The 27,532-nt window shown below is 36.6% G+C and overlaps 2 protein-coding genes across 8 annotated transcripts in view; one reads left to right on the top strand and one right to left on the bottom strand.

Annotated features, from left to right (window-relative positions):
* Positions 1-13,098, top strand: part of NSMAF (neutral sphingomyelinase activation associated factor) — a 75,296-nt gene extending 62,198 nt beyond the window's left edge. Inside the window, 10 exon segments of the mRNA XM_054497746.2 lie at positions 1,408-1,516; positions 2,792-2,850; positions 6,121-6,188; positions 6,983-7,050; positions 7,484-7,607; positions 8,892-8,975; positions 10,004-10,154; positions 10,608-10,710; positions 10,848-10,957; positions 12,398-13,098. Of these exon segments, the coding sequence (XP_054353721.1) occupies positions 1,408-1,516; positions 2,792-2,850; positions 6,121-6,188; positions 6,983-7,050; positions 7,484-7,607; positions 8,892-8,975; positions 10,004-10,154; positions 10,608-10,710; positions 10,848-10,957; positions 12,398-12,492 (971 nt within the window). The 3' untranslated portion in view covers positions 12,493-13,098.
* A 672-nt stretch (positions 13,099-13,770) lies between these two features.
* SDCBP (syndecan binding protein) overlaps positions 13,771-27,532 on the bottom strand; it is a 29,182-nt gene continuing 15,420 nt past the window's right edge. For 5 of the 7 annotated variants that reach the window (XM_054497747.2, XM_054497748.2, XM_063668792.1 and 2 more), the window contains 7 exons: positions 25,696-25,774; positions 24,363-24,472; positions 20,608-20,769; positions 18,454-18,629; positions 16,860-17,031; positions 16,018-16,109; positions 13,771-14,936 (listed from right to left, as the gene is read on the bottom strand). In XM_054497747.2, the coding sequence (XP_054353722.1) occupies positions 14,882-14,936; positions 16,018-16,109; positions 16,860-17,031; positions 18,454-18,629; positions 20,608-20,769; positions 24,363-24,472; positions 25,696-25,774 (846 nt within the window). In that variant the 3' untranslated portion in view covers positions 13,771-14,881. The remainder of the gene's footprint in view (positions 14,937-16,017; positions 16,110-16,859; positions 17,032-18,453; positions 18,630-20,607; positions 20,770-24,362; positions 24,473-25,695; positions 25,775-27,532) is intronic. The other 2 variants (XM_063668794.1, XM_063668795.1) reach the window with 1 other exon arrangement.

Here is a 27,532-nt window from a genome sequence, read left to right as displayed (position 1 = left end):
ATTCGCCTTTTCATTCTTACAGTCCTGGCTGTCCAGTCTGCCCTCCCAGTCACTGTCAGCCCTGCTGTCTTCCAGAAAGGACTTTCTCTGGCCCTAATTATGCTCTTCTATACCCACATACAGATCTTTTTTTTTTTTTTTGAGACGGAGTCTGGCTCTGTCCCCCACGCTGGAGTGCAGTGGCGCCATCTCGGCTCACTGCAAGCTCCGCTTCCCAGGTTCACTCCGCTGTTCTCCTGCCTCAGCCTCCTGAGTAGCTGGGACTACAGGCGCCCGCCACCATGCCCAGCTAATTTTTGTATTTTTAGTAGAGACAGGGTTTCACTGTGTTAGCCAGGATGGTCTCGATCTCCTGACCTCGTGATCCACCCTCCTCGGCCTCCCAAAGTGCTGGGATTACAGGCCTGAGCCACCGCACTCGGCCCCACATGCATCTTGAATTCAAAGTGCTCTCTCTTCTTCGTTGGATTTCACTTATTTAACATTTGACAAACATTTACAGGGTATCTGTTCTGCACTGGGCATGTGCTAGGCACTAAATTGAACTTGACCCAGTTCTCACATCTAATATTTGGAAAGGTAGGAAAGAACACTCACCTTTCTCCAGTTACCCAGGTTTTAGATTTTACCTAAGACAACTTCAAACCTACAGGCTTCCAGAAGGAGGATGACACTTTGTGGAGCCTTGGGAGCAAAATCACTTTTTATCTCCAATCCTCCTGTCTGTTCCAAGGACATCCAGACATTTTAGGCATACATAGCTGAGCATTCTCTCAAGCATGGAGAAATAGCTTCCTGGAGTAGTTACATGACCCAGGGGCAGCTTCTTTAAGAGAGAATACTCTAGAGGGTTAAATCAGGAAGATCACAGGATTATCTTGTGATGCTGTTTCAAACTGCACTCTGCTTAGTCACCAGGCCGTAACCACTGTCATGTGATTGTTTTAAGAGGGTAATTGTTTCAGCCCTTCTTAAAGCAGAAGTAAAAGGATTACTCCTGCCAGAAGCCCTTGCAGTAATTGATTTCATCTCTGCTTTCCCCACCCCAAACCAAAACAAAACTGCCTCATTCTTAGGCAACTGTCAGGTTTTTGAAAGAATGTTGACAAGGAAATGATGACTCAGTCTTGTATTTCCCCAAATTCATAAGTTAGAGGCCAAGTGAAAACTTTGCAAACATTGATAAAAGTATAAAAAGACTCTAGTATTATTCAAAGATACTTTTTATCTTTCTCTATACAATTTTTTCCTTGACTAACATGGAACCATCTAACAGGTACATTTCAAAGCAGTTACATTGTGACAGGGTGTTTCGTTTCTTAGTTGTTTGATTTTAATAGAAAATATTGTGAATCTGATGCTGTTGTCTGTTGGTAACTTAGTTGACTTAGCCAAAATTTAATGTAGTCTCTCCAGGTGAAGAGTCTTTTGAAGACCTGACCGAAGAAAGCAAAACACTGGCCTGGAATAACATCACCAAACTGCAGTTACACGAGCACTATAAAATCCACAAAGAGTAAGAATATCTCTGCTTCTTCTCAGCAGCTGATAGTCCTGGCAAAAATTAGGGTCTTGGCATGGGATTAAACTATTTTAAGCTGAGTCAGAGGGAAAATTCCCTTTCAATGTTGTCTTTATTTTTAAAAATCTCCCCAAAATGTCTATAGTGATCTCCACCTGAGGTGGATGTAGTAGGGAAAGTTTGGCACGAAATGATTTGTGGTGGCTACCATGCTGTCATTTCTGCAGTCTGTCACTTCACAGTACAAGATGTGGTCGGCAGAGAGCAGCCAGTTTTGTGCCTCTCAAATTGGAGTACACAGCTCCTTGAATCTTTGATGGGAGAAGTTTGATATATACCCCACAAGTGTTGAATTTACACATAATGTAGGCAAAAAGCCACCTTGTAAAAAAATTAGCTCTCTCAGAGAACATTGCAAAGTTCACATGAATTTTAAAAACAATAATTATAACAATAATTATGCGTCTAAGAAATTGGGCTTGCTGTTGGACCCAGAGATGATATGTGTGTTCTCTGCCCTCTGTCATTAAGACCTTCATGTTCTCTGGTAGAAAGGCTTGAGAAGCACTGACCTAGCCTGTTCATCCTGCTACAGAGAGGAAACCCAGGTCCAGAGACTAGGCCCCACCTTGCTCCATGACCACAGACAGCCCCTCCGGCATACAGGTCATGGGTGGGGATGGGCATGCTGCTCTGCATTAGATGGATGGCTTCCTGTCACAGTCCAGCCTCCCGAAGAGAAACAAGGAGTTTTGGCTGATTCATGATGACAGTCTTTTCTCAACTCCTCTGAATGGCACATAGGAAGGGACCTTGTAATCCAAGGTAGTGAAGACTGAATGATCCTTTAAGAGGACAGGCTGGAACCAATTTTCCCATCATTGAATAGTCACTGAGTAAATTAGCTTCGGTTATCAGCAAGTGAAGTGACTGTGAAGAAGAGTTTGTCCTTTTGGTGATGGTCAAACGAGAGGGAATAGAAGGAGAAGAGTTTTCCAATTGCCAGAAATTGTCAGAAATATATAGAGCATTGCATGTGGAACACAGAGAAGCAAAGAGTGGGGATGTTTTCTAGCCACAGGTGTTGCCAGAACATTAGAAGGTGCCAAGCAGTGATTTGGTAATGGCAGGTTTATGCTGGGACAGATCCGGCAGACATGCTGTGAAGAAAAGAATTAAGGAAACTTGGTAAAATTAAATCAAGGACATGAAACAAAGAGGGTATCCTAACACATGAGTAGTAATTTGTGAAACTTTGTTTTTGAGCAGAGCAGTTACTGGAATCACGGTCTCTCGCGATGGATCTTCAGTATTCACAACATCCCAAGGTCAGTGTTCCTCCCTGAAAGGCGGCTTAACCAAAATCCTAGAATGTCTGAGTTCTTTATTATTTAGCTCGTGGTCAAGGACTGCGCTTGCATGTGCTGCCTCCACATAAAGTAAACTTAGAGCAGTTCCTCTGTGGTACATTACATAGGGTTTCATCGTAATTTGCCAAAAATAATAATGAAACATCTTTCTGTTGCTGATGAGGTTTCCCAGAGTTGAGGATAGAGGACAGAAACAGCCTCCTTTCCACACCCTTGCTGGGTCAGGCCCTTCCCGCCTGCCATGAGAGGTGCCCTGTCCACTTGTTGGGGTTGGCTGTGAGTAGCAAGTGCTGTATCAGAAATTGGTGTGTGCCTGTCAGTACATGGAGATACAGATTTGCTGTTACAGTTTGCAGTTTTGTCATTCAGTGTATATTTCTTCGGGATATTTGATTTAGCTCAAAATCAAATTCATGTATTATTTAATATGCTTATACATTATCAAAATTATAAAAACCCTTGCAGTGTGTCATTGATATGACTTACAGCTGTAAAGCAGAAAGCATCCCTTACTATATACACCATTGTTCTCTCCCTGGTAGTCTGCATTATATATTATTTATTAAAGTATGTCTTGGCCTTGTCATGTTGAGAGCACTGTGTTGGCACTCTGGAAGACACAGAGATGAAAGGATAGTATCTTTGCTTCCTGCTTCCATGAGAAAACAACTTCTTCTGACAAAGTTTGTAACTTTTTAAAGTAAGGCTACTCGTTCTTTGGTCTTTATCATAGGAGATTATATTTTTCATTCATTAAGACAAAATGCTATCCAACTAAACACTTTCAGGAAAATCAGAATTACTGCTCTCAGATTCTGTTATCATTGTTTATGATCTGTAGCATTTCATTCTGTTCTTTTTCAAATACTGTCTTGGATTGTATATAAAAAAAATTTTCCACAAAGCATAGAAGTGATTCTACACAGTAGACCAAAAGGAAGTTCACGTGCAGTTCCCAAACTGGCCCATGCCGGGGTCACCGAGGCACTTCTCTGATAGAAGGAAGCAATCTGTATTTTGCCAGGATTTCTACCTGTGGAGTTTGCCAAAAATTATAGCCTCAGACAAAGTGCTTTATCTTTAAGCAAAACCTGTGTTCTCAGCAGGATTTGTCTGGGATGGCTTATTAAAGCATTCAGCTCAGTTGTACTTGTATGACCTTGTTAACCATGAATTTGATGAGCGTTGTGGCTTCAAACCACTGAGGCTTATTAAGCATTATGTCACTCCTCTGTGGATTTTCACAATAAAGGAGAGAGAGGGTTTTTTTTTTTTTTTTTTTTTGAGACAGAGTCTTGCTTCGTCGCCCAGGCTGGAGGGCAATGGTACGATCTTGGCTCACTGCAACCTCCGCCTCCTGGGTTCAAGCGATTCTCCCGCCTCAGCCTCCCGAGTAGCTGGGATCACAGGCACCCACCATCATGCCTGGCTAATTTTTGTATATTTGTAGAGATGAGGTTTTACCATGTTGGCCAGGTTGGTCTTGAACTCCTGACCTCAGGAGATCCGCCTGCCTTGGCCTCCCAACGTGCTGGGATTACAGGCATGAGCCACCGCTCCTGGTTGAGAGAGTTTGAAAATAAAGTCAAAAGCTTTTGTTTTTTCTGTTTGTTTTTTCTCATATTTAGATTTTCATAATTCATATTACTGGTTTATATGTATCCTGATGGTCACCCCAAAATTACATATGTTCTTGTAGTATACAGTATGTTTAGGTACGTGGGCATGCACAGAACCCACCGCTTATGAACTTAGCTTTTACTGCAGTCTTTAACATGATCAACTCTAGTACAGGGGATCCTTGATTTCAAGAGAAACATCTTTTTTTTTTCTTTTGTTATTTTCTTTTTCCATTTTTTTCGTTCCCTGACTGAGAAATGAACCCAGGTTGCTGCAGTGAGAGCATCAAATCCTAACCACTAGACATCAAGGAGAGAAAAACATCTTTATATAACCGACTGGTTTATGTTTTTTTTGTAGGATGTCCCAAATTAATCATCTTAAATAGATTTTGTGGTGAATGCTCAGAATTGCCTAAGAGAATCAAAAGCAAGGTTGGGAAGACTATCAGATCTAATTATACTGCTCAGGGGAAAGTTCAAGTGATACTGTGTTCATTCTTCTGTTTTCATTTTCAAATTAATGCTGAACAGTGTCTTATTGAGGCTCATGTTTATAAATTGTCAGGAATTCTGTGTGTTGGGGTTGCAAAAATTGGGTTGAATTATTAAGTTATACTATGCAGAAGAAATTATTTAAAGATCATTCCGACATCGTGTTGTGTAAGTTAGAAAATAGATTGTTACATATCTCAAATATAGGATGTTCGAAGCACATTAGAGCCTTGTAATTTGTGACTCTTGGGTTTTAAGAGGTTGTTTTGAGGCCGGGCACGGTTGCTCACACCTGTAATCCCAGCATTTTGGGAGGCCGAAGGGGGCGGATCACTTGAAGCCAGGAGTTCGAGACCAACCTGGCCAACATTGTGAAACCCAGTCTCTACTAAAAATGCAAAACTTAGCCAGGCGTGGTGTGCACGCCAAAAATCCCAGTTATTTGGGAGGCTGAGGCGCAAAAATTGCTTGAATCTAGGAGACGGAAGTTGCAGTGAGCCAAGATCACACCACTGCACTCCAGCCTGGGCAACAGAGTGATACTCTTCCCCCCTCCCCCAAAAAAAAAGTAAGGTTTCTGTTACACAAGAAAATTAAATGCTTGGATTTTTAATTTCTACTTTATTATTATTTAGAAAGTCAGTGGTTCCCTTCTATAACTAATGTTCAGTGCAAGGGTATCTCACTATAACTATAATTGGGCAGTTTTTTTTAAAGAAAACACATCGTCAAGATCTTTTTGTCTTATTTAGTATTAAAATTACTATTTCAATGTTGCTATTAAGATTGGTGTTTTCCTCCCTGTAACTTTCTGCATATACCAGCTACGACATTTCTGCCTGCAGTCATGCTGAAATGTCAACAGTATACCTACCATGTCTGTGCTGGATTTTTAAATTGATGTTTTTGTCATCGGGGTTACAGGTCATAGAATCTTAATGTTGGATGAGGCCTTAGGTCATTTAGCTCTGTTTACATTCGGTTTTCCATAATATTATACTTTGGAATATAAAGTGTACTGTTGGCCACCAGGAACAAGAAGAGTAGCTGTTCTTTGACGTCTGTAATGGTTAGGAAATCTTTCTTACATGTCTACTTCTCATTATTAAATTAGATTCCACCTTGAAGATGTTTTCTAAAGAATCAAAAATGCTACAAAGAAGTATATCATTTTCAAATATGGTGAGTTCATTTTAATAGTATTATGATAGAAATCCGTGTAGTAGTTTGTTTTATACACACCCATACGATAATACTTTATTTCTCCCAAAACAATTGAGTTTATTCCTGTGTAGTAAATCTACCAAATACCTTAGTTAGATTACTTCTAATTTCAATGTAAAATTTTTTTTCAGGTTGCCACTTTCTCATACTGTTGTGATTTCATTTTTAGCTTAAAATACTTGGAGAGCTACCCAGTAGAATTCTACTTAATAAACCTTTCCTTTTTTTAGCTGTCAGACTAAATGTTATGTGCTACTTCACTTATGCATCTCTGAGTTGGTAGGATATCTAATATGACGAAACCAATTCTTCTGAAAGAACACATTTTATTTTTAATGTAAATCATGCAAAAGATCTGGAAATTCTCTAAAGAATTTTGGAAGGTTTTCTTACTCACACAAGTCTATAGTCCAGAGGGGGTATTTTCTTTCTTGAGGATCATCCCCGGCCTGCCCCCAACTGGAGATTTACTCCAGAGTGTGAGTGGGCTTCTTCCCGCCCAGGGCAGGACCCTGGAGAGTTATCAGGCTAGGTTGTAAATACCCTTGACATACGTGGACATTCCTTCCTGCATTTGGGAAAAAACCCTACAGCTGGAATTAGCCAGTTGAGAAAATCTGCGTAAATAGGAGGAGAGCCACCATAAAGCCAATTTGAGCATTAACTTTTCGGGAAACTTATAAGATAGCTTTACTGTGTTAGAGACTTACTAATTATTACAGATTGTTAATGTCAAATCATTTGTATTTCAGGCTTTATCATCTTGTTTACTTTTACCAGGAGATGCCACTGTCATAACTTCTTCATGGGATAATAATGTGTATGTATCTGTGTACCCTGCTCTGTGATTCCACGTGCAGAATAGCTGCCTCTGTGGACATGAGGTGTGAAAAGCCAGAAGCTTTCCCTGCCAGGACACAGCACTATTTTCTAAAGGGAACAGATATTAGAGATGAGGACAGTATGGTTGGATTTGAATATGATTACTTGGATTGAATAATTTCTCCAATTGGAGTCTGTTTTTCTCTAAGTTTTAAATTGAGGTGAAAACACAGATGAGCCACACATGGAAATTTCTAATTTTAAATTCAAATTTTGAATATTTTGATTTAGTAATTTGAGAACAAGCAATTTGTAATTCTAGTGAGCCTTAGTAAGTATAGAATGAAACAACATAATGTTTCTTTAATATATGTTTAGGAGCCTTAAAATTAAGCCAGACTACTGTTTTAATACTTCTCATTATCTTTTAGCTATTTTTATTCCATAGCATTTGGAAGACGCCAGGACACATTAATGGGACATGATGATGCTGTTAGTAAGATCTGTTGGCATGACAACAGGCTATATTCTGCATCGTGGGACTCTACAGTGAAGGTTCATATATAATTTAAAAAGTTTTTTTAACTTGGTATGCTATATGGCATATATATAATTTTTAGCTTAAAATGTACATACAGATATTATAAGCCACTCAACTACCTGTTGTTAATGTGTTCAGTCACTTCACTCTTTTTCACAAAGCATGTGATTGTAAGGATATTGAATGTTATTGCCTGTGTTTAAAAAATATATATAAAATATATCTATAATATATATTTATATATTGTTTATATTTAAAATATAATATCTGTTATATACATACATTTATATATTTTTTATTTATATAATACATATTATATATATTTTTTAAACACAGGCAATAACATTCACTATCCTTACGTATCACATACTTTGTGATATGTACATTCTTTTTATTTTTTGTTTAAAAAAAACACCTCCTTATTTATTATTATTTTTTTTTTAGAGACAGTGTCTTGCTGTGTTATCTAGGCTGGGGCTAGAGTGCAGTGGTAGGAATTATAGCCACTTCTTAATATAATAAGTTTATCATGATTTCTGTGCTGTGTATTCCATTGTGGGATGAATGGTCTAGCATTCATTCAATAGCAGAGTTAGAAAGAAATGTGTAGTAGCAGCCCCTTTCATCTGCCATGATCAGAAATATTAGTTGATTGTAGTTAATTAGAAAATGTCAAGTTAAAGTGAGGAATCATTAAAAGACACATTTTATTTAAACTTAAAATATCTGAATGCTCATTCATTCACCATTCTTTTGATGTAGGAGTATGTTCGGTCTTGTCTTTGAAATCTTACATAAATCACACCAGCTTTCATTATTTTCAGTTTCTATTTTGTGTTGGTGTAAAAGAAAGCAAGAACCTAAAATTGTTAGAATTCCTCCAGGAGTTTTTCAGAATTTTTCTTCCATTCTTTTAGACAAGTTTATTTGCCTGTACCTATTTTTAGTTATTTTGGGTGTAACATCCTTTTTGGTCTTCTCAAAACATTAATAGTGTTCTCAAGACACTGTAACACTTCTACACTCATATTTCCTTAGTTCACATACTAAAGTCACACGATTACAGCAGCAAGTGCAGGTGATAGAAACACACAGGTACAAACAAGGGATAGTAAGCAAGCACATGCTGGTGGGAAAAAGTGCAGGCATAGGGAGGAGGAGCTGGAGCACTGTGCAGCTTAACTTTATCGGCAAATCTGTTAAATGGAAATTGAGCAGAGTAGTTTTTCTTGAATGCATTAGAAAATGACTTTTTGTTAAATGTTTTAAAATACCTTCTGCAATATGTTCCATCCTAGGTGTGGTCTGGTGTTCCTGCAGAGATGCCAGGCACCAAAAGACACCACTTTGACTTGCTGGCCGAGCTGGAACATGATGTCAGTGTGAGTACCAGCAACAAACTGTGCAGAAAACTGACTTTAAAAGTCTAGGGGTTGGGCTGGAAGAAGGTTTTTGGTTTTGTTGATGTTGTTTTGCTTTATTTGGTTAATGGAAGATTATAGGCTAAATCTCAGTTCTTTTCTTTGTGTTGACTCTTTAGGTTTCCAAGTCTACTTTGTTTTGTTTTATTTTTTCTCCAAGTTACTTCTTTGCACATTTCCCTGAAAATTAGCTACCATCCAACTAGAATTCCAAAATAGTAGTTTCTGAGCAGGACGTTGAATATTTGGTACCCTCAAACTCTTTGGGGCAACAAGATAGGGCCTATGATCCTTCATGTTTTCTGATCCAGAAGGTGGAAGGGAACCATCTGTCCAGGAGACACCCATCCAACAGTGGGGGGCAGTGACCAGCTGTCTGGGATGGTCAAGTGCATGCAGCCTGTTGGCAGAGCCAACAGGCACTCAGTTCTCACTTGGCTCTGTTTTCTCCGGGTCACGCTGCTGCATATTATGCTGTAGTTGACAGTACTGCCTTTTCTCTAAGGTTGTGAACTGATGCCTAATTTCCATGGTCTTCAGATTAGCTGAGTTTGAGAAATATTTAGTATGTAATTCATGATGATGTGCAAGTATAGCCTCGAGAGATTCCCCCACTGCCACAAATCCCTCAAATAATCATGGACTGGCTGTGCTTCAGGCAGTTTGGCGGCTCACTATAATTTATTATTCATAGAGTTATCTTTCTGAGACTGTCAGTTTTAAGCTATTTTAAAACAGCATTACCTTTACTCTAGCAATACTTCATTTCTTCTTGTATTCACTAGCTTATAAAGAATTTAATTTCATTTTTAAAATAAGTTATTATTCAGTAGGATGATGTTGAAATACATCTGCATTAGCAACACCAGCACACTGCACAATAGAGTTTAATTTATATCATGATGACTACATATTTGAATCAGACTAGAGAAACATAGCTAATGACCATAAATCTAATGGAATATGTATCAATGTGTTTTCTTCCTTAGGTAGATACAATCAGTTTAAATGCTGCAAGCACACTGTTAGTTTCCGGCACCAAAGAAGGCACAGTGAATATTTGGGACCTCACAACGGCCACCTTAATGCACCAGATTCCATGCCATTCAGGGATTGTATGTGACACTGCTTTTAGCCCAGGTAGATATTATCCTTTTTAAAACAGATAATACTAGGTAAATTGGAATTTTGAAATAAATTGTTAATTTTGAAATAATAAAATTTACAAAGAAAAACACTATTTGCTGATAAAAGAGATTTTGCCAATAGCTAACACTGCTTTATGCCAGGGTACAGTATACTTGTGGCATTTGTATCAGGTAGAAAAGCAGGACTGGGTATTTTTAATTCCTCAACTCATTAGAGAAATTAATTTAAGATAAAAATGAACTCATAATCAAAGGGTCATCTCATCCCTACATCTTGGAAAGAGCTGGAACCATTTCAAGGAGAGGATAGTCGTTGCTTAAGTACAAGGATTTTGAAGAAAACGAATGTGGAGATTAGGCCACTGGACTCAGAAATAAAATCCAGAATAACATAAACCACATTCTGAAGCTGTCACTCATATCTGAGTCTCACCTTGTGTTGCAGATAGTCGCCATGTCCTCAGCACAGGAGCAGATGGCTGTCTTAATATCATTGATGTGCAGACAGGAATGCTCATCTCCTCCATGACATCAGATGAGCCCCAGAGGTATAGTTTGTGAGTTACTGGGGGCAAAGACATTTACAGACGCGTTCATGGTCACTTCATTTGGGCTTACATTGGCCAGTTTAACATAGTCCTTCCTTCATGATGAAGAAAGGACTATTTCTGAACCATTCTTGCAGGTGCTTTGTCTGGGATGGAAATTCCGTTTTATCTGGAAGTCAGTCTGGTGAACTGCTTGTTTGGGACCTCCTTGGAGCAAAAGTCAGTGAGAGAATACAGGGCCACACAGGTGAGCAGCTACTGCAGTTGTCTTAATCTTTGTTCTCAAGATAATGAACTCAAGCCTGCCTCTTCCATCAGGGAACACTCTCTTTTTGGGCAAAAAACACCCATGGTTTTTCCATGTTGTAAACATGTCCCTGGAGCCTCTTGATTGGCCAGGTGATCTGCATCTCATAGGTTACTCAGGATTTAGATTTATGTTAACAGGCATCGGACTCCAAAAAGGAAGTCCATAACTTTCATATGGAGAATTAAAAACCATCGTAAAGCTATTATTTTTCTTAAAGATAATAGTATGATCTTAAATTTTTAGAATAGTAAAAAGAGAAAAAAAATAAACCCAGAAACAATACAATAGGAACTACAATGAAAATTAAGGCTTCTTTCTACCGCTGACTCCTACCTCCCAGTCCTCCTTACAGTACTTTACCAGTGTGTGTCCTGTGAATAAGAGAGGGTGTATGTGTATAAAATTGTTTATGTGAAGTATAATAAACTGCTCTGCCCATGTTTTTCATTTGGTAATATTTCTTGGAAATTCACTAGATTGTTTGCTTACAAATTCTTGCTTGCTTTCTGATCATTTGGAGGACTTGGTTTTTAATTCTTATAGTGTCTCTTGTTACCCCTTGACTTCCCACTGTAAGCAGTAACTTCCTACCTTCATTCTCTTCCCTGTGTCACTCGACTTCATATGGTTCTTCTTAAATGTATACCTTAAAAAGTCTGGGCCAGGCTCAGTGGCTCAGGCCTGTAATGCCAGCACTTTGGGAAGCCAAGGTGGGAGGTCAAGAGTTTGAGACCAGCCTCGGCAACATAGCGAAACCTCATCTCTTACTAAAAATCAGAAATATTAGAAAAGTGTGGTGACACATGCCTGTGGTCCCAGCTACTTAAGAGGCTAAGATGGGAGGATAGCTTGAGCCCCGGAGACAGAGGCTACAGTGAGCTTGATCATGCCACTGTACTCCACCCTGGGTAAGAGCAAGAGCAAGACTGTTTAAAAAAAAATGAAATTCTTTGTGACTTTTGTTCTCAACTTAGTAACTTTAATGTGATTTGACCCCTTCCAGTGGAAAAGGAAATAAACCAATAACCTTACACCAATTCCCCACCTTTTCCTTCACATCTGTCACCTTTTGTCATACCTGTATTATACTTACTTCGCCAAGGTATTTATTTGCATTCTGTTCTATATCCATAATTCCCAGTTGTTTTAGCTTTAGATTTACACTTAAATGGTTTATTATTCCTCACAAGATCTTTGTACCAAGCAATTATTTTTAATTTATTCAAGGGTTTTATTATAGGAAGCAGACAAGAAAAAACAGAACTTACTTCACTTGTTTAGTAAATAAATAGCAAAGCAAGAGTAAGCATCAGAATAAAGTTTATCTTTGGGTGCCTCCTGGTCAACTTATAACTAACCAAAATGTCTTTCTCTCAGGTGCTGTGACATGTATATGGATGAATGAACAGTGTAGCAGTATCATCACAGGAGGGGAAGACAGACAAATTATATTCTGGAAATTGCAGTATTAAGTGCCTTTTCCTCTCCTGAATATTAAATTGAACTCTATTTAATGCATTTTTAAACCAAACTTTTAAACAGACTGGTGAATGTGCAATGTTAGTAATTAGAAGTTTTACCACATGGAAAATTTGTGGTTTTAAACTTTCTAAATCATGGTGACTTCATTGAAAGCCATTAGTTGCCATTCTCTTATGGCAGATAAAATGTGGCAGTGTTAGGGAAAACATGTTACACTGTATGGCAGATGATCATCCCCGTATGATGATTGTCAGAAGACAGGACTAAGTAGCAGAGAATAGCTAAGAGATAAATTGGGCTGGGGAAACTTGTCAGAAAGCACTGAACAATTAAGAATTTTCCAAGAAAATGTGCAGTATTCTCTGCTACTTCTGAATCTGTTTTGTCTTCCTAATCTATCACAATTGTCACCCATCGGGTTTTGGGTGTGTGTTTTCATAGAGTGGTTACTTTCTAAAATGCTGTACCCAGATTCTAAGAACCTGGAGAAGGATTAGCAGTTCTTATAACAGTAAGTTTACTGTGTATAGGAACGGTTTGTATTTCATTATAGCTATTCAGCTTTTCTACATTAAAAATATTTTTCTCTAAAGAAAGCTGTTTTCATTTTATTTAACTTAAGACTAGTGTTTTTAAGACCACAAGTCTAGAATCATCTTCTAGAAAACCATGTTTAGTGATATAAATGTAATTCCATTACTTTTGAAATTATCTTCAGACTCAGGTAGATAATCAAATATTTTTGTTTTTCTCTTCTAAATTTCAAACAAACAAGGTAAGCTGTATAGCAGTAGCAGATTTTCTTTTATATTCAACCTCTGAACCATGGTAAGTGTGTGACATTTTTTCTATACTCTTTCTTTCTTTAAAAACATTGTTGTATCATCTTGCAGGTAGTATGACATAGGAGAAAAAACTTGAGTCAGACCACACTAATAGAATTTCCAAAGTCAGTTTCAAGTGTTATTAAATATTACCTGGTCTCAGGTATTGCTAGGGACAATCAATCAGTAGCCTCAATGAGTTCCTGCTGCATGGCAGGTGTGAACCAGCTCTCTTGGCCCTGGTAATCTGGGGTTCCCAGCTGCAAGCAATTTTCCTGACACACACTCAGTCTCTCAGCACTGAGAGCTGCTCTTAGGGCCCCTGAATGTCAGCTTGTTCTGGGAGATGATGTCTCCCACAGCTGAAAGTGAATTTCACCTGCCTGTCTTCTAGATCATGCATAAGTTTGGTGAAAGCAAATGATGCAGTAATAGACTAAAATGTAACTTTATGTATACATATTTAATTAGAACAGACATAAACCAAAAAGAAGAAAAAAATCAGGATAAAGTGTCAACTATCATTTTGTTTGCAAGGAGGAGTCAGGAAAAGGAACAAGTTATCAGAAAAATATTCTAAGACCATCCCAAAGTAGCTAGGTTACATAATCTTAAGAGTCAAATGCCAAAATTAAGTATTATACCACTTAATCCACAAATGAACAAAAGGGGAGTCAAAAGTTTATCCTGTTTAGTGTAATAACGTTTACATTACATATAGTGATTCACTTCTTACAAAGTGGCACTGGCAAGTTTTAGAAGAAAGAAGTTTCCATTATGCGTTGACTAAAAAATCTCAAAAACAACTAAGCAGCTATGCTATAGCTCAGTAAGTACCATTAAACTGTTCTGGGCTAGTGTACATTTCAGGTTAATAATAGAGAACTAGATTTTGGGTTTTAGAAAGGCAGCAATAATTATATTTTGGCTTTTAGTCTAGATGCTTAACATAGTTAAGGCGACAGTTTAAGCATATTAAGTGAAGGTAGTTAAAATTTAAGAATCATCACAATCTCTTGAAACCTACATACACTGTTTAATGCTTACATGGAATGAAACCAGTGTTCTTAATTGGCATTTTACACAAACACACACACACAGAATTTTTAAAAAAAATCAAAGGCAATCATTCTAAATGTACTATGGTAGCATGTTAAAAATGCAAATATGCTATAGAACTAAAGTAATATGAACAGCACTACTCATTACCTAGGAGAAAGGTGACTGGTTTTCACACAAAGCTAAGCCTGTATCAGTCATCCTAATCACAATGGCTTATAAAAGCATCAGGTTTCCAGTAGAGAAACTATTCTAGGAAAGTCAGTAAATCTCTTGAAAGTTTCACATCTGTAAAACCAGGATAAGGCTACAACTATTTTGAAATCTGAACAAGGTATCAGATGAAATAGTAAGATTCCCAGCCATAATGTAAGATAGAAAGGTCCTCATGCAGCATATGCTCGCTGGCTCCGGAAAGGCTTCACGTGCATAATACAGAAGTTGCCAAAGAAGGAAACTGGAGATGTTCAGCCACATTTCCATGGTGCCGTGAATTTTAAACCTCAGGAATGGTGTGGTCCATTAGGCTTTTCATAATGCTTGGTGCCATCCTACAAGAGAAGTACTTTTATTATATACCGAGATTCTGGTTTTTGTTTTTCAAAAATGCTACGTTAATCCAAGAAAATTCCCAATTCCAATTTAGCACCTGTTAGCATCAAATGTAAATAGAGAGAAGAGAAAGATCTTTTAAATGAGTCCAGAAGCATCTCTGGTAATCTAGTTGTTCACAGACACTCATTGGGAAGGCTATCTGTATTTGGCTAGAGAAGTTAGGATACAAATGAATTCCTGTACATTCAACATGGTGATTTTTAAAAAACAGAAAGAAAATGACAAGGCTGTGATGAGTTGAGGTAGAGGGATCCATCAGTGATTCAAGAAAAGAGAACCCTAGAACAATTAGTCATGACAATAACTCCTTTTTACCCGCTCCAAGGGTAGCTAGGTGCATTCTATCCAGAAGCCAACACAAAAATTTCATTACAATGGTTATGTTTATGAATCTTTTAACTCTCATTTTCACATGCATAATAGAGCTTCTGAAAGAAGGATTCCAAGCTGGCTTGACAAAAACAGCTATGGTAGATGCTAGGATATGAAAAGCTCTATAGAAGTAACCTTGTTGCCTCTTTTCAGTTCTGATCACTTGGCTTTCTAATCCTCAGTTCCTGAGCACAGATAGCACCAACACACCACACTTCTCTATCTGCCTCCTGAGATTCTGGAGAGAAGGGAAACTTACTCTTAGCATTCCACCAGCAAGAATTCTCCATTACGAACCACCACAACTATATTTATACTGAGCAGAGGGGTGGTAGGCAGTGCAACTGCAGTCAATTGTACTGCAAATTGAAAGCTGAAAGCATGCCCACTTCTCCTTGCATACCTTTTTTCTACTAGGCATTATAAAAACTGAGGAAAGTATATGTGAATTTTATTCCGTACTTGGGAAGTTGTAAGAGCTCATCCTTACCAACCCCTCTGATTTAAATAACTTACTTCATATTTCTAGACAAAACACCAGTATCCATTCCTTAGGTAAAAGAACCAAAGGGCTGAGAATTAAAGTATAGTGCTTATATTAAGTCACATGACCATATGCATTAAGTTGAGGAATTGTTTACTTACCGCTTAATAATATGTTCAAAGATAAAAGCAGGCATGATTGTAATAGTAACTACAGTCCCAGATGTTGACAGTATGTCTGCAATTTGAGAGTCCTGATAAAAACACATATTAAAAATTAATTCCACAGAGGCTTTATTTAATAAATACAAAACTATGCCAGTCTTGGTAAAGAAATACAAAATATATGTCCTGTTATGTTTTGTTAGTATCTCTAAAATCCTGCTTGGTATTTCTAATTTTTTCTAGTATTTCTTACCAAGTTTAATTGTACACTATTTTACAGCTAGTAACCAAATTGCTTAAGTAAATTGAGTTGAATATTTTAACCAAAAAAAACTTTTCCTTTCTGAATATTAAATAATTTTCCCCATATACAATACTACCATCTCCTCTTAGTTAACTGTGTATTCTAAATCAAATTCTATGAAATGAGGAGGTCATGCTTAAAACTTTTTGACCTTAAGACAGACTTATTTAGGAATTTGTGGAGGAGAAAAACTATAAAGTATTAATATGAACCAAAACTATTATTCATTTCGTTATATTCCTGGATTGAGAAATGCTGGGCCACTATTCATATTCTAAATCTTTGTTGCCCATATTTCCACAGAATTCTAGTGTGAGGTACTTCTGAGATCATTTATTCCAGCCCCTTTGTTATAGGAACTGTAGTTCTAGATAACAGCCCAAATAATTCCGGTGACTGGCCAGAGTAAGAGTTCAGGCCCCACGTTCCCCATCTCCCACCTAAGTCAATATGAAAACAGCGCCACCTAAATATAGTCAAAAGACAGACATTTTCTAAAACTGCAGCAGAACATGGCACAAAGTTTGTTCCTTACCTTCAATCCAATGACATTCTGTCCATTGATTTCACAGATGTTATGTTCCGTGAGAAGACCATTTCTGGCTGCAGAGCTATCTTTCACTATGGATGTTATTTTTCCATTTTTAAAAATAAAACCAACATGTCCAGTGCTATCCTTATGCATGGTAATCGTCCGTTCAAAGGGCCTACAAACATAATGGGTTCAATTAAAAACTTAATTCTAAGGTAAACATTTTAATGGATTTCATATACCATAAATGTTGCCATATTGGATACTTTTATAATAAACACTGTTTCTAATAAGAGCAACTTATGGCTCTGATTTTATACATTCACGGAACATCTTTGTGTAAAAGTTTTTTTTAAGTTTATTCATTATGGTTTGACTGATTTACTAATTAACATTTCCTTCTTTAAGTATCAAAGACAACTGCTTTATATGGTTTTATCAATATGTTTTTCCTTTATAATTAATCAGACTTTACAGCATTAAGAATGAGATAGGCTTTACTAAATCACAGTGGTAAAAATAATTTTTATTTTTTATTAACTTTTGGTATTTTCTACAGCCAAATCATTTTTAGGAACTATTTCTTTTATTTAAAACCTTTAAAATATTTCTCACATCTTGATTTTGAAAATTTTATACATTGCTATATTTGAAAAGAAAAACTAGAGCAGCAGTAAGACTTAAGTTCCTCAAGTCCCTTTGGAAAGGGAGGCATGCAGCTATTATTAAAAGGCATCCAGCTGTCCCTCTAGAGTTGTTATACCAGTTACATTTGCTTGATTCTCTATCAAACTCTGTTATCATGTTATCATAAGGGTTTTATGATAAACTTGTGTTTACATTATTAAATTCAGAAGAGGCATTTCTTCCTGTTAGTACAACTTACTCTTTGAAACTCTGCTTACATAGAAAGTAAAAAGGACATTCATCTGAAACATTTACTAAATACCTAAACTGAATGAGAAACTGGAAACACAAAGATAAAAGAGAAGTTTCACTGAGAAGGAACAAAAACTCAGAGCTTACTATAACAATGCGATATATGTCTACCCTTAATTGAGTACGGAGTAGACAAGAAAATAAATGGAGGCCCCTATTTCATGTGCTAAATGTTTAAGTTCTAAATGAATAAGCTGCTAAATAGAATATTCCATGTTCTTGAAAACTACTGCTTCATAACTACCCAAAAGTCTTGATACGGTTTTCAGAACTCCCACACTACTTGGAAGTCAGCAGGGCTCTGACCCTCATAATGAGGGACCACTGTGTGTGAACACCCTAGGCTGGATGTATCTAAGCAGTAAGTTGGAAAGTGAGCCCAGAGATGCCCTGCAACTCAGTTACTTCTCCAACGTACATTTTCTATATTCTAGAGAGATTTGTCCTATAAACTCTGAAATAAGGTATTGTATCAGAATGCTTTAAAAACAAACTATGTAAGAAAAATCTGCACCACACAACTGCAAAACTATAAGGCTCATCAATAACATTTGATCATTTTCTGCAACAAAATAATATATTCACAGACTCTGAAAGCCCAAAAAAAAACGGAAAACTAGTATTGAATTTTCATTTGAGCTGTTTAGTAACAGCTTACCTGTCACGAATGGTCATGGTAATCTTCTCTCCAAAAGCCTGTTTGAGCACCTTGTGCGCTTTATCAGAGCTCCATCCTGCACAGTTTTCACCATTGATCTGAAGTACTTGGTCCCCAAATCTCAGACCAACCAATGAGGCTGGAGAATTAGCCTGGACTAGCTGAACAAATATACCCTAGATAATAAGAAAATAATTTTTGTCATTTACCACTACTATGATACGGTTTTAAATGCTGGAAAATTAGGAAACAACTGTTTATGTTGAAAACTCTACCCCAGTGACAAAAAAAAAAGGAAAAACTATATGAGTATATTATCACCTCAAAAGAAACTGAAAAATTTATCAAGACAGCAACTCCAAAGAATAAGGCAAAAAAGTGAGATTTCAATGGCAATTTCTATACCAAATCATAACCCACCTGACCAACCACAATCCCACCCCCCCTTCAACTTGGAATACAAAACTAAGGAAGGTACAGTAGGACAACTTTAATAAATGCAAGCATCTATGAGTCTGATAGAATACCAAATTATCAGTACATAATCATATTTAGGGGAAAAGCAAGTCACATGTTAGAAAGTTTGATGAGTTCTTTTACAGCTTAATAAATGACAGTTTAAGGTCATAATTCTACCTTTTGAGCTGAAGCATTCCTTTACCCATTTGCTAAATTGTGTATCATCAAGTAAGATTAAAGTTTATTTGTTAGACTAAAAAGATGGGCATATTAAATCCATATGCACAGGCTTATAAAGAACACACAAAGAAATAAGTACAGAAAACTCAAGTACTGTTAACCAACAACTACACTTACATGGATATTTTTACTTATGTAAAATCTCAATCAGAAGTTGAACAAAATATAAATAGATAAGTATAAAAGAAGAATAAGCCTGGTAAAATATAAGTGCATCTACTTCTACAATCCTAAGCTAGGTCACATATTTCTATCACACATCTGTTACATTGTACAATGATACTAGGTAGCATCCCATAAATGAACAAATGCCCTTTGGCCAAGTGAACAAATCCACTGCAACTATTACCTACAGTGGGGCCAAGGGGCCTATGAAAAGTATCTTTTCTCTTTAGAACAGAGGAAAGAACACAAGAGCAATCCTGGCGGAAGGAGCAGCAGTATACTCTATTCCCTGAAGATTTTGGAGAAAGGGCAGCAAAGTCAGAGCATCCCAACCAAGCACACAGATGTATTTTGAGTAAGATACAAGTGAGCAAGGCCATCATCGATGGCCTCAGCCCCCTGGGTGGGCAGGCAGGGCTGGGGCCTCCTGCCAAGATCAGCCTCCTCCATTTACAGCAGTGCACCACACTTATAATTTTCTATGTGGAAAGGCTGGATGCACTAAGCTAGAGATGTATGACTGAAACTGAATCCAATAAGGTAATGGCTAAAACTATAAATTGGGGTAAAGACTCAGCATGTCCTTAAAATTCTAAATGGTTCCTCAGAGAGTAACCCTGTTTCATATCTTCAGTATGTTAAGGTGAGAGGTAATTATAAAGTCAAGTAATGGCTGCCCTAATTAGAAAGAATATTCCATGTTTTTTTACTCAGAAAATGACATATTAAATTCAAATGTGAAGGATGTTAATAACAAATCTGCAAAAACCATCTCACCAGTTAAATACTGATCATTTGGTTTAAAAACGCACACACATACGGGAGGCAGAGGTTGCAGTGAGTCAAGATCACACCACTGCACTGCAGCCTGGCGACAGAGCGAGACTCTGTCTCAAAAAAAAAAAAAAAAAAAAAAAAAAAAAAAAAAAAAAAAATGCACACTGACATTGACTCTCATTGGAAAGTTTTTTCTTAACCTTCACATCTGCTCTATTTAATTGCCACAATTCTGTTATACAAACTATAATATATGTAGGCCAGTGAAATGTATTCCAGTTAGAATATTCAGAAAAGAAACATCTTTCAAAGTAATGTGGTCAGAAGTCCCAACTATGCCTCTGCAAAATAGAACATCCCCAATTGAAAACATTTAAGTTAGCAGATTTAAAATATTCTCAACTACAGATGCACTATTATAATTAAAGCATTTCCATTTCAAATTATTTTTACATTAATCACTTATTATGTAAGATATTTAGACAAATTCAAATAGGTATTTAAAATACTTACATTATCTATTGATTTAAGCCTGAGTCCAATTTTTCCATCTTGATCCTTACACAAAATGACTTCACGAATCCCTTGCTTAATTTCTGCTCTACGAATTCCAGCATCATTACCAGTTACAGGAGCCACCATATAGTTCATACTGGAAGGTCTTGCTACCAACTGCTGACAAAACCGTATACAATGTGTCAATATCTAGAAAAACTCTCCTTGAAAAAAACAATGATAATTAACTGGAACTTACTCAATTTTGGCTTTCCAAAAAGCAATCCACAAATAATTTCCTTCAGATAAAGTTTGATGTCTATGAAAATGGCACTGGCTCTACTACTAATTCTTCACTAACTTATTCCCACACATATCATCTCTAATAGATTCAATGACTCTCTGTTGCCCTTTGAATTCACTGGCATTTGTTTCACTGGTATATTGGCTTGTCTTCATCTCAAATGTATTATCTTTGAACTTAAAGGCCATATACTTTTGAAACATTTTCCAGACGATTCTTTATGTCACGATCTTTAACAATCTACTTATCCTTTCAGAATTTCCATAAAAGGGGCAAACTTCTTACCTCACTGTTACTGAGAGGATTAAATGAAAAATGCATGTTGTATGGGCACTGGCACACATAAGACAGTCAACTATTATGTCTCTTCCCCTCTAGTAACCATCTGTGGATTAATAAATCATGCACAAACCAGAATGCCCCAGAATACCTACATTAGGGGCCTGTGTCATGTACCATGTTTCAAGTTTCTAATTTTTTCAAGTTTTCCTTACCAAAACTGGTTTATTTTAAGTGGAACCTTTCCCCAACCAAAAAGAAAATGGAATAATATTAGGCCATTAAAAAAAGGAAATCCTGCCATTTGGACAACATGAATAAATGTAGAGAATATTATTCCAAGTGAAATAAACCAGACACAGAAAGACAAGTACTGTCTGGGACCCACTTATACGTGGAATCTGAAAAGAGTCAAACTCACAGAAGTAGAGAGTAGAAGGAAGGTTGTCAGGGGCTGGGGGTGGGCAGGGCAAAGAATGAGAAAAATGTTGGTCAAAGTGTACAAACTTTCTCAGTTATCATATGAGTACGTTCTGGAGATCTAATGTACAGCATAGTTAACTATAGTTAGTAATACTATACTGTATACTTGAAATTTGCTTAGAGTACATCTTAAGTGTTCTCACCACACACCAAAAGAAATGTAACCATGGAGATGACAGATACGTTAATAACCTTGACTGTGGTAATCATTTCACAATGTGTGTGTGTTTGTGTGTGTGTGTTTATCAATACATCAAGTTGTATTGATATATACAGTTGAATATATACAATTTATATTTGTTAATTATACCTCAGTAAAGCTGGGGAGAGGAAGATCTGGATGGAACATCAAGAGAAGAATAAAATATGTGAAATGAAAAATTCACTAGATATGAAGAGTTAACAGAAATCTCCAGCAACAAATTAATTTAAAATAGAACAGAAGAAAAAGAAAAGGCGGCACGCACTGAAGAACCCTGGAGATGCAGACACAAAAAATGAAGGTTTATATCACCCTTCTAGGTATTTGGGCAAAGGGATCTAACCATCCATGTAGTGAACAAAGGTCTAAATTTTAACTACAGCCTCATGACCAGTTACTAAAATAAGAATCAGAGCAGCTATGACTCTGTTCTTCTTTGTATTTGTATATTTTCTATAAATATAGCAATTAATCTTTCTGTTCCTCTATACCTTTTTTTACCTTTATGTATGAACTGTTGGTAGTGGTTAACTTTACACTTTTGCCTTTAAATTAAAAATATTCTGTTGGGAATGTGAATACTTAGAAGGGTAATTAATATCATATAGTAATCAGTACCATGACGACTGCCCAGAGATGGCCACATTAACTGGTATCATCCCTTTCTAGAGAAAGGGTGAGAGCAACTTCATTTATATTGAAGGGTACATGGCTTCGTTTTGTACACTCCTGAATTAAAAATGATTTTTATATTTTTAAAGATTGTAAATAAACAAATAACAATAAGAATATGTGATAAAGATCATAAGTGACCATGAAAGCCTAAGGTATTTATTATGGAGCCCTTTATAAAGTTTGCTGAACTTTGATTTTATGAAGAAGTTCATCTTTCCAAGGAGAAAGTATAAAGTTGTTGTTGTTGTCACATGAAATTCAAATGTTTGTACAAGTGTGTGGATATACTGAGTAGTCAAAGGAGTAGGTGATAACAGATATTAAGCGACTGTTTGTCGGCTCCAAATCCACCCTTCTAGACTCTACTTGGTGATGCTGGGCCTAACTGTGCAAATTATAATTTCGTTTGTCAGTGACTGGAATGACAAGCACCTTGTTCCTTCCTGTGTGCTTCCTGCTTCTGTCAGTACTGTGTAAGCCTGGCCCTTTACACTGGCAGCAGCAGCTGGTTCCAGTCCGCAACTTTTACTGACGCTCCCAGAACCAGCCTCATTACAACCCCTCAGAGGCACTAGTAGTGTCCCCTCATCCAAGGTCTGAGTCCCAGCTCTGTGGGGCTCTTCCCTCAAGCTTCTAGGTTCTGCTAACTCCAATCTCTCTCCTGTGTTATCCCAGTCCTAGGAGAAGCAGCTAGCTATCTGCAATTACATCTATGTCCATTTATGTGTTTTTCAATTTTTCAACCTCTTAAAATACCTACTATTATTTATTTTCCCAACTGCATCACCATTAACACAAGCAAGTTTTCAATAAATATTTGGTAAATACATAAATGCCAGGTACTGTATATGCATTGGGATATGGCAACAAGACAGACACAGATTCAACTACAATTATAATAAGTGGTACAAAGTGCTATGGTCATAGCAATAACCTTAATAAAAGGTTATCAGATCCATTATAATTAAGCTAGACTCTGGAGTCTAATTACATGCAGCTTTGAATTTCAAAAAGAATGTTAAAAGATTAAGAGCAGAGGCCGGGCGCAGTGGCTCATGCCTGTAATCCCAGCACTCTGGGAGGTCGAGGCAGGTGGATCACCTGAGGTCAGGTGTTTGAGACCAGCGTGGCCAACATGGTGAAACCTGGTCTCTACTAAAAATACAAAAAATTAGCCAGGCGTGGTGGCGCGCGCTTGCAGTCTCAGCTACTTGGGAGGCTGAGGCAGGAGAACTGCTTGAACCCAAGAGGCGGAGGTTGCAGTGAGCCGAGATCATGCCATTGCACTCCAGCCTGGGTGACAGAGTGACACTGTGTCTCAAAAAATAAATAAATAAATAAAAGATTATGAGCAACAAAGATATGATAGACCTATATGTGTATTTCAGAATGATTAACTTAGCAGCGGCTTAGTACTGTCTGACATTAACTTACTAGAGGAAATTTAAGAGAGTACTATAATAATGAAGGCTAGAAGCATAGAAACCCTGAATATGGTTATAGTAAGACTAGAATGGATAAAAAACAGATAAAATGAATACAAGAAACAGAAACAGAATCAATAGGACTTAGTAACTGACTAAATGCAGAAGACAAAGGAGAACGAACTAGTAAAAGGTATCTGAATCTAAGTCTTAATAAACTCAAAACAGTGTAGCACCAAATGAAGTAGACTATGTAAGAAATGATATCCAAAAGGAAGTCTAAACTTTCTGAGAAGTGAGGTTCAATGCTAGTAGTATATCTGTGAGTTAGCCACAAAGAGGAAAGCTTATATTAACATGTAAAGTATGATTTTATATAATTCAAAATTAATTACAGTATACATACCCCCTGAAGTGGTGCACCAGAAACCACGGCCATATTTGCACGTATTTCTTCTTCATTTAAACTCAGCCCCATGTATTGAGAGAGCTCCGGATATAGTCTGGGATAGAGATCTAAAAAGTAAATGAATAAATTAAAAAGCACTTACAGAATACACAAAATGAAAACTTCTTTTATTATGGGCTTCTGCGTATTAACAAAATTACTTAAGTTATAAAATCTAGAATGAATTTAAAGTAGCAATTTGGAAAGGCACCTCCCCATCTCTGTAATAATCAGAAATGGAAAATACAGAAAATGTTTAAAATTCATAAAATATGAAGACATCTGAACTGAAACAACCAGAGATTCCTAAACACTCAAAAGTAGAAATAACTTTTCCAAATAAACTATCTTGCCTTTCCTGTTTCTTAAAATAAACTTACTTGATTAGGAATTTAGTAAGAATGCCACTGATTCTCCAATTCAGAACAACTGACCAAAATATCTATTTGTCAAGTCAGCTACTTTATAACTCATTCTGTAAACAGGGATATGGAATGATTCCTATAAACAATTTTTTTTGGAAGCTTGTAAATTTATTTAGTGTCTTATCATTTTAATAATTTTAACCACATTCCAATGAAATCCTGGAAATGGTATTTTTAAATATTAACATTATTTCACTTATTAGTAGTTACATACTATTTCCAAAAGCTCTTTTTTACATGAGACTTAAATTATCTGTGACTTAAAATGAATTTTCTATGAGGCACAATGTTATAAACTGTTGTAAGACAAAATGACAGGCCACAAAAACTTATTTTGTATCTTAAGCCATAGTATTTAGGAGCTCTGTCCTGAATCCCTCTGAACCTTGAAGAAAAAGGAACCAAAGACAGGATACAGAGAATGAATAAAGGCCTCAAGATTTAGGAGGCTTCCCAAAGAGGAGGTGGTTGGAAATTTCAGAAGCTCCCATAGGAAAGACAGAAGACAATTCAGAAAGTTCAACAGCAGCAGCATGATAGTTCTTAAATGTGAATTCATATAGTTCTCATATGTGAATTCATGTATATAATTCATAAATTAATCAGCCACATGTTAGGGATTTACAAGTCAGTCTAAAATTAATTTTCATTAAGCCATGAAATACATCCCCATATCCACAGTTCACTATCTTAATTAGAAAAAGGGTTATTTTTTGAAGTAAACTTTTTTTTCTTATTCGTAACTATTTGAGCTTAACTACCAATTTTATGCAGCCTGTCCAAAAAAAATCTTGGATTCCTTATCTGAGCAAAAGAAGATAACAATATTTCTGTTCACAGAGAATGAACTCAAAGTATAAACCTACTTCCATCATGAGGGATGGGAGCAGAAGCTTCTGACAAAATTGCTGGATTGGCAGGGTTTGCAGAAAAAGCAGTTTGAGCCTGAAAAAGAAAAGAAGAAAACTCTAACAATATGCTATACTTACTTTATATTCTTATATAATTTATAAGCTAAATCCAGTACTTCCAAAAAGAAACTAAAACAATGAAGATTTATGTAAGAAAGTTTAATTTCAAACACGTCAGCAATACATTTTTCAAAGGAAATCTGCAAATCAACACTATATTTGATATTCTAAATACTTTTAAGGCAATCACAAAAAAATTGTAGAAGTACCATTCTACATGTCTTATAACCAGTATTTCATAGTGCTGCCACAATAAATTAATATTTTCAAAGTGCATTCTAAAATGAATAAATTTTACATTTTCATTATTCTTTTACTAATTAGTCCAAATAAAAATATTTTATTTGCATAAGAAAAAAGCTTACCCATATTCATATAAAAGTCACGTATCATAAAAACACCTAAAAAATTAATACTAAGCATGTCCACTGAAATCATCTTTATCTTCATTGCAGCAAGTATAGGAAGGGGTTTATGCTAAATACTTTTAAAATATCAGAAATTATGAAAATAGCACAGTTTATCACTGACATAAATCGATGATGACAAGGTAATGTAATTTGTAACTGTTAAACAAACTTGCCAAAATCACTCTGACACACTCTGACACTCTAGCATTTATCAATGCTACTCATGCTCAAGTATCCTCTTCTCAGGGCTGTCTTGATGGCCTACATCATATGAAGTATCTCACTGATGGAAATACTTTATCCTTTACAATTAGATCTGACTTTCTGAAATAGCTATCTGTCATCAGAGACAAGTTTGGTAATAAGTTGTATGACCAATCTCTATCAACTTTTTACTTTATTGGAAATGTATCATTTTAAAAATGAAGTTCATAGTAGTATCTCAACCTACCCCTAAAATCAATGTCAAGAGTAGTCCCAAAGATTCTTGGAGATATGAAAGCTTAGTTTAAATAATTAAAGCCTACAAAAGCTTTGAATGGTACTAAAATTATATGTTCTGATATACTTGTTGAGTCATCCTTTAATATTTATTATTTCATAATTTGTTAAACATTCTAGATTTAAACAAAATACAGCATGAAAATCTTTGTAACTGTAAATAACAATCCACAAATTGAACACGTGTTGAACTTTGAAAGTTCTTTCACCACCGATTAGCTAAAAGGAGCTAGTGGCTTGTTATATTACTTCTTGAATCATGTCTAACAAAAAAAATACTGTGCAGCACTGGGGAAAAAAAAAAGAACTATAAAGACATGAAAAGACATGGAGGAAATTAAGTGGATATTACTAAGTGAAAGAAGCCAATCTCAAAAGGCTACATACTTTATGATTCCAACTATACGACATTTTGAAAAACGCAAAATTGTGGAGATAATAAAATATTAGGCCAGGCACAGTGGCTCAGGCCTTTAATCCCAGCACTTTGAGAAACTGAAGCTGGAGAGTTGCTTGAGGCCTGGAGTTCAAGACCAGCCTGGGCAACACAGGAAAACCCTGCCTATGCAAAAAATTGTTTTGGCCAGGCACAGTGGCTCATGCCTGTAATCCCAGGACTTTGGTAGGCTGAGGTGGGCAGATCACCTGAAGTCAGGAGCTGAACTGACCAACATGGCATGTTGTCATGTTTGTCATGGCCAACATGGCAAAACCCCGTCTCTAGTAAAAATACAAAAATTAGCCGGGCATGGTGGTGGATGCCTGTAAATTCCAGCTACCCGGGAGGCTGAGGCAGGGAGAATTGCTTGAACCCAGGAGGA

Source organism: Pongo pygmaeus, chromosome 7 (genome assembly GCF_028885625.2).
Source record: "Pongo pygmaeus isolate AG05252 chromosome 7, NHGRI_mPonPyg2-v2.0_pri, whole genome shotgun sequence".
Taxonomy (NCBI): Eukaryota; Metazoa; Chordata; class Mammalia; order Primates; family Hominidae; genus Pongo; species Pongo pygmaeus.
Note: the sequence above shows the minus strand (reverse complement) of the source record. Positions and strands in the feature narration are given on the sequence as shown.